General features: G+C 38.6%; 1 protein-coding gene and 1 long non-coding RNA gene across 2 annotated transcripts in view; both read right to left on the bottom strand.

Moving 5' to 3' along the window:
* Window positions 1-4,358, bottom strand: part of LOC137989785 (uncharacterized) — an 11,975-nt gene extending 7,617 nt beyond the window's left edge. Inside the window, exon 1 of the long non-coding RNA XR_011121023.1 lies at window positions 4,289-4,358. This is a non-coding gene — a long non-coding RNA (uncharacterized lncRNA). The remainder of the gene's footprint in view (window positions 1-4,288) is intronic.
* A 7,836-nt stretch (window positions 4,359-12,194) lies between these two features.
* LOC137989812 (uncharacterized) overlaps window positions 12,195-17,500 on the bottom strand; it is a 15,110-nt gene continuing 9,804 nt past the window's right edge. Inside the window, exon 3 of the mRNA XM_068835457.1 lies at window positions 12,195-12,598. Coding sequence (XP_068691558.1) covers window positions 12,462-12,598 — 137 coding nt within the window. The 3' untranslated portion in view covers window positions 12,195-12,461. The remainder of the gene's footprint in view (window positions 12,599-17,500) is intronic.

Raw genomic sequence — 17,500 nt, 5'->3', positions numbered from 1 at the left:
TAAGGAAGAAAGAGTCGGTTTCGAAACATCGAGTCATGTTCTTTAGCTTAACCTGTTGAGAAGATGAGAAGTGACTTCTTAAAAGAGGCTTGAAAACATCGAAACTTTTTTAAGTGGCGTCGGGCTTGTAGAGAAGTGTTTGCGATCTCGCAAGGGGTTTTAAAACATCAAAACGTGATCAGTGGCTTCATAATTAGCGGAGAAGAGAAGATTTCTTAAGAGGTTCCAAAACATCGAAGCTTTTTAAGTGAGCTTATGGAGAAGTGTTTGCGATCTCGTAAGGGGTTTCAAAACACTAAAAGTTGCTCATTGGCTTAATTAGTGGAGAAGTGTTTGCGATTTCTTAACAGGTTCCAAAACATCGAAACTTTTTAAGTGAGCTTGTGGAGATGTGTTTGCAATTTCTTAAGAGGTTCCAAAACATTGCAACTTGTTAAGTCAACTAAAACACTACAAAGAACATCGATGGATAGCCTTAACTCTATAATACTGCCCGGAATTTCTTAACAACGTACCAAAAAATCAAGTGAAGCTATGATCCTCGCAGTTATGAAAGCAGTTTTAGCAATTGCGTAGAGAAGCCTGAAAAATTCAGGACTTCAACGGGGTTTGAACCCGCGTCCTCGCGATATCGGTGCGACGCTGTAACCAACCGCTCTACCGCTGGGTAGTTGGAAGGGAAACCGAACTGAGTCCTCATCCCTTGAATACAGTACAGCTTTCATAAACCTAAACCACTATCGTCGTCCTATTTTTGATGATTTAGTGGAGATAAACGTTCTTTGAAGTTGATTCAAGATTTCATAGCTCGCAAATGAATTGTAAGTCCGCGAAAACGCAAAGGGGTAATTCTCCGTGGTTAACGAACTCCTGAACTCTTACCGATAGATGAATCAGACGAAACAAATCTCCATATTCATGTAAAAAAGCGTTCTCTGGTTAAATTATTGTTATATAAAAACGAAAGGTTTCGGCTTCCAGACTAAAGCCTTTAAAAACCAAGATGTAAATGAAGTTCAATAGGAGGCTTCAGACCAATGTGGTGTATAAAATCCCTTGCGCCGATTGTTCCTGGAGTTACATTGGTGAGACTGGAAGGTGTTTTTCAACGAGAAAAAAGAAACATATTCGTAATGTAAAAGCATGTAAAACTGGCTCTAATATTGCAGCTCATCATCGGCTTGGCGTAACAACCACTCTATTGATTTTACCAATGCCAGAGGAATTGACGAGGGAACTGAACTTCCGAATTCAAAAAACCTCGAAAACTTGGCACACCGCTATCACTAATAAAACCGACAATAACTCTAAGCCTCTGTCAAAACAATACTCTATTCTTTAAAATTAGCTCAGGCGTGCCCTCCTCCAATCCCCTTTGGAAAATATGTGGTGATCCAGGTGCACAGTTCATGGTTTGGCGATACTTTGCGTGGGTATCCTGTTGTTGCGGCGTTAGCTTCGGGCGGGAGCATCTCGGCCTGTCTTCGTCTGGAATGCTGTTTTTTTTTTTATGTTGGCTCTGACTCTGTAGTATGAACTCTGCTAAAAGAGGCCCCTTCATTTCACTGAGTAAATATGTGGGAATGGAATTAAATAATATTTAGTGTGAATTTTAGACGAATAAATTTTAAATGCAATTTAATTGTAGACGTCCTGGAGGTTTCTCAATTACTGGTGAGATTTCCTTTAAAACATTTGTGCGAGTCACTTATTAAGTCAAGAAATACTTTGCGAAGCAAACCGGCCCAAAGCTAAGTGATATTTTAACACTTTTATTTAAAGCATTATACTTACAGCAATTGTAGACTTGTGAGACCTGAGAAAACTTTTTCTGGGAGTTGACTTATGGTATTATTATAAATATACCTAAAATGAAATAAAAGCTTAATAAGCAATTTACATATAATCTTTCGCAAAGCATAGTCTACAAAGCACTGCTTGGTATCCATATATTCTTATGAACAAAATGTAATAAGTTTACTTGTTGATCACGAGTAGGGGTATTAAGGGGAGCAATAGCCAGCTCACCACTTCCCCATTCAAACCCACTTTGGTAAGCTTGTTTTACATTCTGCATTGAAAGTTGAGACGGCAAACGTTGGAAAAGATTATTCCACCCATTTTTAAAAGGAAGGTGTGATCCTGTATTTGCGGATAATTCAGAATGGATGTCTGAGAGTTTGTTGTTGTTGCTGCAATGGCTGGTTCTACCTGTTCTAATAAGTGATATAGTAATTGGGACCCTGGTGTGATCTAACAGGCGTGCCCTTCTCCAATCTGCTTTAAAAAATATATGGTGATCCAGGTGCGCAGTTGATGGTTTGGGGATGGTTACGTGGGTATCCTGTTGTTGCGGCATTAGCCTGGGGTGGGAGCATCTCGTCCTGTCTTCGTCTGGAATACTGTTTTTTCTTCTTTTAAGCCTAAGCATACTACGGGAGGGGGGCGAGAATACAAGCCATATGACTTATAATGCTTGCCAAGCAAAAGCATTACACAGAAACCTCATAAAAGCATATATATTTATAAAGAGCATCAAATTTTTGTTTATTTACGGTTTAAAAATTATGGGATATATGAAACCACGTGACATCATGGAGTGCATAATTTGCATAATTATGCACATTTTCAAAAGACACAAAAACCTCATATGTAAAGAAGAGAAAAATTCTGTTTTTGTCCATGATTTTGCAATAGCTGATCTTTCACTAGTTAACATTCAAAAGAAAAAAGGCTGCAACAGTGTCTTTCTAATTAAAAGATTTCAAATCAGTATTTCAATAAACTGCACGGTTGACTGTGAAAAGGCAAAAATATGAAAATTTTATCAGTCTCCATCAACTAAATCCACACCATGTTCTATTTGACATATTTCATTTAACGACATATCAACAGTCTCTAACATGTTCAATTTCGCAGTGTTTTCATTTAAAACATTTGTGCGAGTCACTTAATCACACAGTCAAGAAATTCGTTGTAGCGACCAGGGACAAAGCTAAGTGATATTTTAAAACTTTTATTTTGAACAAATATACTTACAGATCACGTAGACTTGTGAGCCCTGAAAAAACCTTTTCTGGGAGTTGACTTATGTTATTATTATCAATCCGTCTACAAATAAAAGCATAAAGAGCAATGTAGATGTAATCTTCCGCAAAGCATAGTTCACAAAGCACTGCTTGGCATCCATATATTTTTATGAACAAAATGTAATAGGTTTACTTGTTAATGACGAGTAGGGGTGTTTTGGGGAGCAAGCGGCAGCTCCTTACGTCCCTATTGAGATTTTATTTAAAACAACTATGCGAGTCACTTATTAGCAAAGTCAAGCAAATATTTGTAAAGCGAGGAAACTTTTTATGGGAGTTGACTTATGCTATTATTACAAACATACCTAAAATGAAATAAAAGCTTACGTTTTTAATTACGAGTAGGTGTGTTAAGGAGGGCAATAGTCAACTTTCCACGTCCCTATTCAAACCCACTTTCGTAACCTTGTTTTATATTTTTCCCTAAAAAGTTGAGACGGCAAAAATTGGAAAAGAGTATTCCGCCCATTTTTAAGAGGAAGGTATGACCCTGTATTGCGCATACTTTAGAATGGATGTCTGAGAGAGTTTGTTGTTTTTGCTGCAATGGCTGGTCCTACCTGGTCTAACAAGTGGTACAGTAATTGGGACCCTGGGGTTATTTAACAGGCGAGCCCTCCTCCAATGGCCCACTTTCGATATATTAAAATTCAGTCCTAAACAAAAGGCATCATTTCGGGGGTCTGGGGAATAAATATAAGGATTTGTATGAGTTTATTCCCCAGAGCTTCGTGATGATGCCTTTTGTTTAGGACTGAATTTCAATATATCGAAAGTGGGCTATCCCCTTGAGAAAATATTTGGTGATCCAGGTGCACAGTTGATGGTTTGATGATGGTTACGTGGGTATCCTGTTGTTGCGGCATTACACTGGGGCGGGAGCATCTCGGCTTGTCTTCATCTGGAATGCTGTTTTCTTTTTTACATCGGCTCTGACACTGTAGTGTGAACTCTACTAAAAGGGGCCCCTTATTTTCAATAAGTGGGAATGGAATTAAATAACATTTAGTGTCAATTTTAGAAGAATAAAGTTTAAATGCAATTTAATTGTAGACGTCCTGGAGTTCTCTTAATTACTGGTGAGATTTCCTTTAAAACATTTGTGCGAGTCACTTATTAAGTCAAGAAATACTTTGTGAAGCAAACCGGCACAAAGCTAAGTGATATTTTAAAACTTTTATTTAAAGCATTATACTTACAGCCTTTGTAGACTTGTGAGGCCTGAGAAAACTTTTTCTGGGAGTTGACTTATGTTAGTATTAGAAATATGCCTACAATGAAATAAAAGCTTAATAAGCAATGTACATATAATCTTTCGCAAAGCGTAGTCTACAAAGCACTGCTTGGTATCTATATATTCTTATGAACAAAATGTAATAAGTTTACTTGTTGATCACGAGTAGGGGTGTTAAGGGGAGCAATAGCCAGCTCACCACGTCCCTATTCAAACCCACTTTGGTAAGCTTGTTTTATATTCTGCATTAAAAGTTGAGACGGCAAACGTTGGAAAAGATTATTCCACCCATTTTTAAAAGGAAGGTGTGATCCTGTATTTGCGGATACTTCAGAATGGATGTCTGAGAGTTTGTTGTTGTTGCTGCAATGGCTGGTCCTACCTGGTTTAATAAGTTATTTGCAGCATTATACTTGCAGCGATTGTAAACTTGTAAGCCCTGAAAAAACCTTATCTGGAAGTTGACTTATGTTATCATCAGAAATTGCTCTAGAAATAAAAGCACTATAAGCATTGTACATTGAATCTTCTGGAAAGCCATGTTTACGTAGCACAGGATGGATGTCTAAGAGTTTGTTGTGGTTGTTGCAATGGCTGGTCCTACCTGTTCTAATAAGTGATATAGTAATTGGGACCCTGGTGTGATCTAACAGGCGTGCCCTTCTCCAATCCCCTTTGAAAAATATGTGGTGATCCAGGTGCACAGTTGATGGTTTGCGGATGGTTACGTGGGTATCCTGTTGTTGCGGCATTAGCCTGGGGTGGGAGCATCTCGTCCTGTCTTCGTCTGGAATCCTGTTTTTTCTTCTTTTAACCCTAAGCATACTACGGGAGGGGGGAGGGGGCGAGAATACTAGCCATATGACTTATAATGCTTGCCAAGCAAAAGCATTACACAGAAACCTCATAAAAGCATATATATTTATAAAGAGCATCAAATTTTTGTTTATGTAAGGTTTAAAAATTATGGGATATATGAAACCACGTGACATCATGGAGTGCATAATTTGCATAATTATGCACATTTTCAAAAGACAAGAAAACCTCATATGTAAAGAAGAGAAAAATTCTGTTTTTGTCCATGATTTTGCAATAGCTGATCTTTCACTAGTTAACATTCAAAAGAAAAAAGGCTGCAACAGTGTCTTTCTAATTAAAAGATTTCAAATCAGTATTTCAATAAACTGCGCGGTTGACTGTGAAAAGGCAAAAATATGAAAATTTTATCAGTCTCCATCAACTAAATCCACACCATGTTCTATTTGACATATTTCATTTAAAGACACATCAACAGTCTCTAACATGTTCAATTTCGCAGTGTTTTCATTTAAAACATTTGTGCGAGTCACATAATCACAAAGTCAAGAAATTCGTTGTAGCGACCAGGGACAAAGCTAAGTGATATTTTAAAACTTTTATTTTGAACAAATATACTTACAGATCACGTAGACTTGTGAGCCCTGAAAAAACCTTTTCTGGGAGTTGACTTATGTTATTATTATCAATCCGTCTACAAATAAAAGCATAAAGAGCAATGTAGATGTAACCTTCCGCACAGCATAGTTTACAAAGCACTGCTTGGCATCCATATACTTTTATGAACAAAATGTAATAAGTTTACTTGTTAATGACGAGTAGGGGTGTTTTGGGGAGCAAGCGGCAGCTCCTTACGTCCCTATTGAGATTTTATTTAAAACAACTATGCGAGTCACTTATTAGCAAAGTCAAGCAAATATTTGTAAAGCGAGGAAACTTTTTATGGGAGTTGACTTATGCTATTATTACAAACATGCCTAAAATGAAATAAAAGCTTACGTTTTTAATTACGAGTAGGTGTGTTAAGGAGGGCAATAGTCAACTTTCCACGTCCCTATTCAAACCCACTTTCGTAACCTTGTTTTATATTTTTCCCTAAAAAGTTGAGACGGCAAAAATTGGAAAAGAGTATTCCGCCCATTTTTAAGAGGAAGGTATGACCCTGTATTTGCGCATACTTTAGAATGGATGTCTGAGAGAGTTTGTTGTTTTTGCTGCAATGGCTGGTCCTACCTGGTCTAACAAGTGGTACAGTAATTGGGACCCTGGGGTTATTTAACAGGCCTGCCCTCCTCCAATAGCCCACTTTCGATATATTAAGATTCCGTCCTAAACAAAAGGCATCATTTCGAGGGTCTGGTCAATAGATTCTCGTCAATATGGATTTATCCCTGGATCATCAACAACCTTTGCCCTTATTTCTATGCTACACGAATGGCTTTCCTCAACAGATAAGTCGAACTCAGCTGTTGGAATCGTTCTGCTTGATTACAAAAAAGCATTTGACTTAGTAGACCATACTCTACTAATTGCCAAGTTTATTTAGTCTGGGCACCAAACCGTCAATTGTCAATTGGATTATCGACTTTCTGAGAGATAGAACGCAAAGAGTAAAGCTGAATAGTGACTGTTTCTCAGACTGGACGAAAGTACCCGCGGGAGTACCCCAAGGCACCAAGTTGGGCCCATGGCTCTTCTTGGTGATGATAAATGACCTAACCACATCGCAGTTATCGTCATCAATGTGGACATTTGCGGATGACACAACTATCTCCAATGTTTTCTCTAATCCTGATGCTTGTTCTCTACAGGAATGTGTTCAACACGTAGCAGAATGGTCTAAAACCAACTTGTTCCAACTTAACCCAACAAAGTGTAAAGAAATGGTCATCTGCTTCAAGAAACATTTTCCAGCTCTTGATCCGGTAGACGTAAATGGTCAAAGTTTGGAAAGAGTATCAACAGCCAAGATCTTGGGCGTTACCTTCAGGAACGATCTTAAATGGAACGATCACGTGAATCTTATCACTGCAATTGTTAAGGCTGATCTTCCTTCCCTAGTAAATCGATACCTGTGAGTTGAAACATTTTGTATGAAGACTAAAACTAACAAAGAAAACAACTGACTCTCAAAGGAAATGTAATGGTTCTTCCGATGGAAAACACGTGCTCATTTATTTGTCTTTTTAAATAATTATTGTGTGGGACCAAGTGTAAACATTTGGCTTTATTACAACGCGTGACTGGCTGAAAATGACTTGCGGTTGAGGGATTTCGTATACCGACTGAAAATGACAACAATTATTTGCGGCTGCAACACCAAGAAACTGGGACAACTAAGGCCCATTCCACATATATCCGAATTTTTTTTGAAAAAGGAGACTTTTTTGTCCTTTTTTGCCTTCCGTCCACACGTAAACGGCGTGTTCGGTCACCAAAAACGGAGGTTTTCGAAAACGGTCACCAGAGTAGAGACTTTTAAAAACGCATACTTTCCGTATTCGTGCGGGCGGACAAAATCGGAAGTTTTTGAGTACGATGATGTCATTGCTCGAGTCCAGTCATCCCCGGTCTTCGTAAATGTAGATGACGGATTCTAAGCAAGTTGTGTCTTTACTTCTTAGGCTTCTTTCAAGTTTAATAGGTTTCATGCTGTTGCACGTTACGTAGTTAAATCTTCTAGCTGACTGTTTAATAGATGGGTGGACTCCCCAACACAGTCACAAATGGGTCTATTTTTAGAATACCCGTTCCAGCGAAAATCAGAAAAAACATGGCAGAAGCAGTCACGCGTGACATGGCTTATTCTGATTGGTTTAAATCTGCGACCCTTTGTTTGTTTCGCGCAAAGTGTATTTAATAATTAATCTATTTGTGACTGTGATGGGCAAGGCCGGAAAGTGTCAGGTCAACACTCTTATCTAATTCACTCTTGCACAAACTTAATCGATATCCCTTGCAAATTCCTGAAGCTCCTGTTTCTTATTCTTTTGCAAAAATCGTAGAGAGGAAAACATGGAAAGCAATGAACACATGAGGCCTTTTGCAAAAGCATTTCTAACTGCTGGCTGACTGCGCGCGAGTTCCACGTAAATGAACAAGGGTTGATGGCCAACGAAGTCGAAGTGAAGTTATAAAGATAAATATGTGAATTTATAAAGGCGCCTCATGGAGGCAGTGCGACCCGGTAGTTGGCTAGGACGCTATAGCTAGGACGCTTGCCTTGAGATCCGGAAATCCTGGTTTCAAGACATGTTCTGACTGCTCCTTGAATTTCACATTCTCAGCGGCACTGGTAAATGAGGGTCTCAATGGGGTAGTGGCTTTTACGGCTAACGGTTAATTTTTTTCCCCGTTAGGGTTAACTAAAATTTGTTTCAAGCCTAACAGTTAAATTTTAAGCTTTTTTAGGCCCAACGCTTGAAGTTTTGGCCCTTTTACGGCTAACGGTTAAACCCAATTGACATCCTTGTAGTTAGCCAAGTGTTTTGCCTCTTGGGGTTGCGATTCTTAAAGTTTCCTTTCGAAATTTAGGAACTCTAAACTTGGGTTATGCCTTCTGCGGGCGCGAGGTCGTCATACGCTTTTGAATAACAAAAACAATCTGGCTATCTGAAACCATCTTTTGCATTCAATACAGCAGGTAAATTTGCATCGCTGCTGGTAAAAAGTAGCGTTCATGAATTCAATGCTTATTTCATTGTCCCCATGGTTCAAATACACGACTTTCAGATATTCTGTACTTTACAACTTCATAGATATCTACCCTCTACGAATTCTCAAAATAAAGAAGGTATGATGCCTTATTAACAAAAAATATATGATATAATTTTGGACTTGTTTGATTCTTTTTTTTAAAGCATACTTCAAGAAAAAGTAGCATAATTTCGAAAAAAAGGACCACTTTTACTAGCACAATTCATAAGGGCCCAGCTGCCACCCTTCATGTTTGAAAAACGCGGGAAAAGATTTTAAATGGGGCCTGGGAAAAAAAACAATTAAAGATGTTTGCGAGTTAAATGCGACTCTGTAAAATTCGACGTTTAAATTGCCCCTGCTCAATTCTCTCCTTTACAGATGTAAAGTTCATCCCATTAAATTACCCTAACTTGAATAAGTCGTCTCCATACAGCTACGTACTCACAGTTATCGCAGCCTAGCAAAGAACTGCAACTTCTTATTTAGTGCGGTCTTATCAGGTTTCCCCCTCGTAGTGAAGTAAAAATATTCCGTATGGCCGAGAAAAATGATATAATCGCTCAGGTTACAAAGATAGCCAGAAAAAATTTAAAATACCTTGCCTCTCTTGTCCTTAAACAGATCCTCGGATCAGAACCAGGACTTAAAGTGCACCTAACCTCAAATCTTTTACGTTTGCAAATGTTAAGTATCCGCCACATATCATATCATATACTTTACCTTTGTTTCTCTAGATTTTACCTTTTCAAAAAGGTGCCTCATAAGGTATGTAAGAGAAAGATGCTGGCAATCGTTTGTCTCATGGCCGAGGCAGTGAAAGGCATGGGCCTATTCCTTCAATGTCGTAATAAACTACTGTGCATTATGGTTTTGAAAGAACTTTGGCAATGTAAATTAGTTCTTGACGTCATCCAAGGAATAGACCCATACCTCTCACTAACTTGGCCATGGGACAAATGAATGCCATCTTTGTTACTCTCTCATACCTCATTAGGCCTATTAAAAGTACAATATTGTGAAGCAAAGGTAAAATATATGTTAGACATATAACTTTTTGCAAAGAAAATTAATTGAAGTTAGGTGCATTTTAACATTCCATGAACTTCGGCGTCTGATCCTACTGAAGCCCCAAACTGATATATTTGATGGGCTCTCTTCGGATTCTCATTCAACAGAGAGATATTAATTCACGAAAGGCACATCATGTCACATTTTGGCGGGAGGCTTATATTGCTCATTGAGCTCGAGACGCCAGAGCATCGCAAATGATTTCCTCCTTACTTTCCTGTAATAGAGACAGCGACATCGCAATTGTCGTTAATTAGGGAATTTAAGAAACGACGACGGCTACGACTACGACAACACAACAAAACAATAATATCATTGGTTAAAAGAGCATAAATAATAGTACTGCACGTGTAGCACGGATTTTAGCAAGTATCTTAGCGGTCCTCTGAATAACGACGACCTGAAATCACCAAATTTGAAGTTTTGACGACAACGTAAGCATGCAACAGAGAATCCTCCATTCTCTATTTTAAATTTGAAACCGCTCGTACCGATTTATGTTTAAGATACTTTGCCCACATTGTACGACGCGAACTAGAATGAATAATCGCGAAAGACTTACGATAGAGCCAAGTTATATTTTGAGGTGACGTTTTCGTCGACCGTCGCCGTCGTAGATATTAAATTCCCTAATGCCAGATACTAGAGTGGTTAAACATTCAACCGCAAGGGTACCCCTCAGGGTGGCCACATTTTCAGGCAAAATAACGTAAATCTCTATTTTGATTGCCGTCGGCGTCGTGGTTGCTTAAGACTGAGAGATCTAACACGAAAGCTAAATGATAAGCCTGGCTTTGATCTTTTGAGTGGTATCACAGCGAATCACGAAAAACCAGCCTTTGGTAGTTCAGACCGTGACTTTCTCGCAGACGGTCAAACACGGCTTGTCTTAAACTTTTGGTAGGCGTTGTAAAGTAAGTGAGTGTAGTTTTATATGAAAAAAAGTGAGTACAGCTGTTTCGAGAAAGGTTGTCCAAAAGAAGCATAAAAGCGTACGCGAAAATGCGGAAAGGCATTATGGCAAACTGTCAGTTTGAGTCAACGAAAACATGACGGCAATGCTATCGAAAACGTCACCTAAAAATACAAGCTCACGCTGTTACTGACATTGAGATATGAGTGAGTTTCAAATTCAGTCAAATGATCCAGGCCATGAATTAGTATCAAAGGGTTAGGATTCACAGAGAAAACATGATTCTGGCGACTTTAACCTTGCTTATTTTATGTCATGTTTTGCAGAGAAAGTCGGCGAAATGTACCAAAAATCGTGGCGCACGAGAGCCGTCGTTTTTGCTAATGAACCCTTTTGCTTTTGGACGTCTTTTGGTAGCATGATAGCGAGAGAGAGCTTCAACATAAGCCTGTGTGTACTGCCACTTCATCAACGCTATATCCTAAGAACTCTTCCATCGAAATAGCTCGCCACCGTAGGTTTTGTCTGGATGGTCGTGGCATCTTCGATTCCGGGCGTTCACTACAAGTTGAATTCATTTTATTGAAGATCTCCCATACTACCTTTCGGCATTGTCGCGAACCCTGTTACGCTCGTTTTGGACAACCTTTCCCGAAACAGCTGTATATGCACTTTATATTCCTGATACTTATCACCGCATAAAATTAATCGTATTAAATATTTGATTGGTTATATTTTCAAAAAGTGTTTTTTGCAGGGTTCAAGGCAAAAAAAACCAACAAAATCATGAAACAAAGGAACTTCTGTCGGGTTTCTTAACCATTTCGGAATCGATGTACTATGTTTTAGCGAATCTCCAATGTGATAGAATTGTTACGGGACAGATTTTGTATACACAGCTTCGGCTTTTCAACTTCTTTATTCTAGCGTAGAAATTCAGCCCTCTGCCGTTACCGGCAGCCAACACTCTCTAGCTCTCTCAAAAACTGGAGTTTATATATGCTCTTGCTTAGCTATGATTGGTCAAAGATCTTGAAAAGTTTCACAGACGTGATCCTAACACTCTCAACAACAAAGGCGGAATATCTTGTGGTAAATACCTGTGGTAGATACTTCAGCATAGCCAACAACATCGGCGGAAATTGGGTTGTCGCCTAAAGCATTTTCTCGTGGGAAAGTTACTTAAATTAACTGAGAGGGACGAGGTTGTTTTCGACACTTAGGGTGCGTTCGATTGACCGTATTCCGGAATAGGAATACATGGAATGCAAGTTGGAAATCCTTCGTTTTTGCGGAGATTCACATTAAAATTGTCAAACATTTGCGAAAATGCTATTTTAAACATATTTTTATCATCCTTGCAGCTTCGAAACGCGCCAAACATACCGTTTTAATCATCACTCCGCGTATTCTTATTCCGGAATAGGGTGAATCGAACGCGCCCTTAATTTGGTGTGCACGTTTCAATTTCTTATCTAAGTTCTTAAGCACCGTACATTACAATACTCTGCATACAATAAAATGATCCTAAAAATATTATAAAATATGCTTCAACAGAAATTAAGCACTCTTCATCATGCAACTGATTTGAAAAGAAAAAAAAAGGAACAAGTGTTTTAGGAGTACCATCAGTTAAAATAACTCACAGATCTGTCGTGGTTGTTGGAATGTTGTTCAATACATCAGCTGAATATTTCCCAGTGCAGTTAAACTTGTTCTTAACTTGATCCCTATCTACAGTGCTGGCACAGTCACACAAATTCACACAAACGTGAAAATCTGTAAAATATAATCAAAGGTTTCTCAAAAAGTAAGAAATAGCGTAGTCTTCATGAGATTTGATTTTAATTTCAAATTTTGGAAAAGATGGTTTTTGCATTTAAGGACGTTCGCGCTAATTGTTTGTGCGCAACGTTACTGCGCAGGTAACGCGACTGTAAAATGTCACGCATTACTTCGAGCATTAGTGAAGTTGAGGTTTTAAAACCTTTGCAAAAACCGTGGACGATAAGTCTTGCACAGCGTTGGATCAAAGAAGCTCGCGATCAGTCAAAATTGATTTAAATATTTATGAAAGTCAAGTAGACTAAAGCACGACTAATATTCGCGAGGTTTTATCAGTCGTGCACTAGTCTACTTGACTTTCATACATATTTTTCAAGCATCAGTTAAAATAACATGGCGACAAAAACGCCGAGCAAAAAATTCCAGGCCGGCAAAAGAATGGCACATTTATTTCCGAATCATCATGAAACTTGAAACAGAAGTGAGCGGGAGGATGGAAAAGCTCTGGAAAAGGCAGCTGATTGAGTAGACTAGTGGCTGAAAGTTTGGAAAACTCGTGGACGAACCGTTGCGTAAATTTAATGGGGCTGTTTCTTTTTAATGTTTTTATTACCGTATGAACTTAAGTTCAAAGTGAATGCATGTTTTTAAAGTTCTTTTCCTTTACTTTCGTGAAAATTGAGCAGTATTTTCGTCCTCGTGCGGACCTGCGTGGAACCCATCAGCGATTAAATTTCACAAAAAACAAACTCCAGAGGATGAGCATGACGGCAATGGAGAGATATTATACAAAACACCAACCAAATGAAGATGACCCCTGCTTAAAACTTCGTTGCTATGCTCGAGAAAGGTTTTTTTTTCGGTAAAAACCTTTCATCTCTTCAACGATCGATCCTCTCTTGGGTTCCAGTCCTTGCCCGACAGGTCACGCAAAAGCGTGACAAACGAAATTTCGAAGAGCTTTGCAAAATCACATCGATTTTACTCGTTCAGATCATCGGTGACCCCCATTTTTTAAATCATGAATCACTTACTTTACTTACTAGCTACAAAATATGATGAAATGAAAAAATTCTCACCATAAGAAGTTATCTTTTTTTAACATTTTCTTTCCTCGTGCCATCGAATTCCGGTAGTGGTTGCAACGGATAGAGCTTACGAAAACGCTCGTCGAGGATGAACTCTACTGTTTACCACATCCCTAGCGGCATACAATTATCTAAAAATGTCACTCCTAAAAAGCTATCCAAGGAAACTTTCACTCCAACAGTTTATTTTTATGATTTTCGATGAATGAGCAGATGAGGTTACATCTCGCTATTATGACCGATTTCTCGAAATTAAGGCATTTTTCCACTGCCATTTTCTCCGAAACAAAGTCGGTGACCCCCTTTTTTTTTTCATTTTTGGAGTAAGTACTTTATGACCTAACTCTAGGCGAGAAATGAAGAAAATCTCACCGTAGGAAGATTTTGGCGCGAACGTCCTTAAGACAAGTGGCCAAATTATTACGGCTTGAGATCATATGCGGGGAATGTTTTCGGTGTTTGCTGTTTCACTTGTGTACAGAAATGCAGACAACAAATGAAGGAAAATGACACAGCCCACAATAACAAAATTAACGAAAATAGGAAGGACACAGGCAAATATAACAAATTACTGAAAGAGAGCAGGAAGAGGAGCTTCACAAATATAACAGAAAATACCGCCGGAAATAACAATTATAGCAAACATACTACGGAAAATAACAAATCAAGTGAACATTACAGGCCAAAAATAACAAATCTATTCATTGAAAGTGGGCAGGGAAGGCTTCAAAAATAAACCAAAAATACCGATAATAACACTGAATTATAGCAAAAATAAGAAATTCTTGTGAGATAGGGGAGGTAGCTTCACAAATATACCAAAAATACCGATAACAACACTCAATTATAGCAAAAATAACAAATTAATGTGAGGGGAGGGGGGAGGCAGCTTCACAAATATAACAAAAATGACGAAAAGAACAAATGAAGCAAGAATGTCGAAAATAGCAAATCTTGCGAACGACAAAGGTAAAACTAAAAAATCCCTGGACGAGAGTAGGGAAGGTGGCTTCACAAATACAGTAATTAACAACATCAGGCTGAAATTTGGCTGAAATTTGGCCAATGAATCACCGTATACATTAAAAAAAAAAAACAATTCAGCCTGATAAATAAAATATGTCCTTAATATAAAAAGAAAGACAGCAGGGTATCAAAGTACCGCCCGTTACAACTCATAGTTTACATATTTTAGGTAATTCAAATTCCCGATGGGAAAAGTTTCGCGACATAGGACTTGATCTGACTTGATCATCCGTCACCTTGTTTGTAAAGGTGGCCATTAAAATTGAGCACAGTGTTCCTAGTGACGATGCAGAGTCGGAAGACGTTTAAATAGAAGTTTAGGGCTGAGTTAAAGTATCTTGTTGTGCGCGTAAATTTCTTCCATGATGTGGTCAACGGTGTCGTCCAGAGGTACTTCCGTGAAAAGAGAGGAGACGTTATATGAGATTAGGACTTCGTCATCACTGAGGGTTTTGTCTCTGAGACGGTCGGCAAAGTCCATCATGGTTTTAATACTGTATTCGTTCTCGGTAAGAGGGAATTAGTACGAGGCCAAGTATTTAGCTGTTTCATACTAAAAGGTGCCGCAATCGGGCGTAGTTTAAGGTTTTCTTTAGTGATCTCATTAGGATTGCTAAACGTGTGGGTTTTAGCAGTACCGTACAGGAAGGCAGGTTAGGTGGAAGCGCGTTTAATCTTATCCAGAGGCAGTGTTGATTTGAAAATGCGGTTAAGAAAGTCTTGAAAAGATTCCAGGTCTTTTAAGGTGTTGTCCTCAGTTTCAATGTACTTCCCATTTCGCATAACTTCTTGGATCATAGTCTCAAGTTTTTTTTACATAACCCTCATGCCATTTAATGAGAGAGAATAGCGATGCTCCGATCAGAGGCTAACTTGTGTAGGACTTTGTATGTGAAATCTGGAGTATTAAGAGTATTTTGGTGGAAAAGATTTGAATGGATGCGGAGGAAGTGTTTGAAGTCTTCGTGATGTCTGGTGGGTACACTAGAACTAACTTGTGTAAGGAAAAATTCAAACTGAGAGAAAGTCTTATCGATGAAGCTGTGGTTGAGACCAAAACGTCCTAGGTAAAGTAAGACACTGTCTGCGACAACTTGCTCCGAAAGGTTGACGATCGGACCTGAAAAACTGTTTTCTTGGTGTTTGGTTGCCAAAAGTTTAGACAGCTTGTTTTTTTGTACGAAGAGACTCAAGTCTTTCTGTTTAAAGCGATTTCGATGCTATACGATGTAATACGCCATAATGCATGAGAAATAATGTTTGTCCGTGCATCTGAATAATCGATGTAAACTCGTCGGAGTTTTTGACTGTGCTCTTGATGATTCTCTTTGCAAAGGTCAGAAACAGATGCAAAGTCTCCGTTGACTTTTGCGAAGGTGGGAGTATCTCCAGTCCTCTCAAATATTTTCCTGGCTAAACTGGAATCCGAAATTGCTCGACCCTTCAACCCGCCGTTCTACGACCGGTAGTTCAACGAATAGTGTTTCATGTGTGAACATCACTGAAGAAGGAGGGGAGCCGCTTTTTATGCCACTGGTGGAAGAACTGAAGTAAATGTAGTGTAAAAATGTTCTGTAATGTGAGTAGGTCTAATCATTAAAGTAACGGAAGGACACTACCTGTATTTTAGCCGTAAAGAGTAGCATAGAGCATCACGCGTGGTTAATATGGTTTTCTGTAATTTGAACTTTTTCTTGAGATAAAACTGATGCACGAGCACAACCCCAAGCAAGTACAGCATATGATAGATATCACGTTATAATAAAGTTATCTAACTTGTTTTAATGGGAAATAGTGCCTTAGCTTGAGGAGAATTCCTGTATTTCCAGATATTCTCGAGGATACATGAAATATATGGTATCTCCATGAGATCGTGTCATCAATTCAAACTCCAAGATATTTAATGCAATTTTTCTTTTCCAATGTATATTCAGAACTCTCTTTGTTAGGCAACTTGACCTTGAATGTATTCTCCTTAGCAGATTTGATAATCATTTAGTTCTTTGTTCTTAAAATTTATGGACAATCTATTTATACCACACCATTCCTTCACTTTTAAAAACTCTTGGTTAATTAAAGTTCCAGTTGGATGGCATTGGAAGATGAGGCAAAAATATTAGTGTCATCTGCAAAAATTATATAGCAATGTTTTTGAGAGCAGTTAGGAATATGACGGGAACAGCAAGGGCCCAAGCGAACTACCCTGGGGAACACCACAAACCATAGTTTGCCTAGATGATACTGTGCCAGCAACAGACACGCACCTTTGCCTGTTTTTCAGTTAATTTGTGAACCACTGCAAAGGTAGTCTGATCACATACATTTCCATTTTCTTTGAAAGGACAACGTGATTTACGGTATCAAACGCTTTCGAGAAATCTAGAAAGACCCCACAGGTTAATGGGTTATTATCAATCCCATTCTTTAAGATATCTGTGATCTCAACGATAGCCAGTTCAGTTCGCTCTATATAATTTACCAGTTGCTTGTAGACAGATTTTCAAAAATATGTATAAAGGCCGAGAGAGTCGAGATTGGGCGGAAGTTTGTAGCGTCTGTACTATCGCCGCCTTTATCGATCGGTGTTACTTTTGACAGCTTCAATAAATCAGGGACAATGCCCTGTTGTAGTGATTGGTGGTAGACTTTTGTCAGTGTTATATATAGAGAGAGAGAGAGATAGAGAGGGAGAGAGCGTAGGAGAGAAACCCTACGGTATATATATATATATATATATATATAAAAGAATGAATAATCAGGACACGATCATACTTTTGCCTCT

Source organism: Montipora foliosa, unplaced genomic scaffold, assembly GCF_036669935.1.
Source record: "Montipora foliosa isolate CH-2021 unplaced genomic scaffold, ASM3666993v2 scaffold_474, whole genome shotgun sequence".
Classification (NCBI taxonomy): Eukaryota; Metazoa; Cnidaria; class Anthozoa; order Scleractinia; family Acroporidae; genus Montipora; species Montipora foliosa.
Note: the sequence above shows the minus strand (reverse complement) of the source record. Positions and strands in the feature narration are given on the sequence as shown.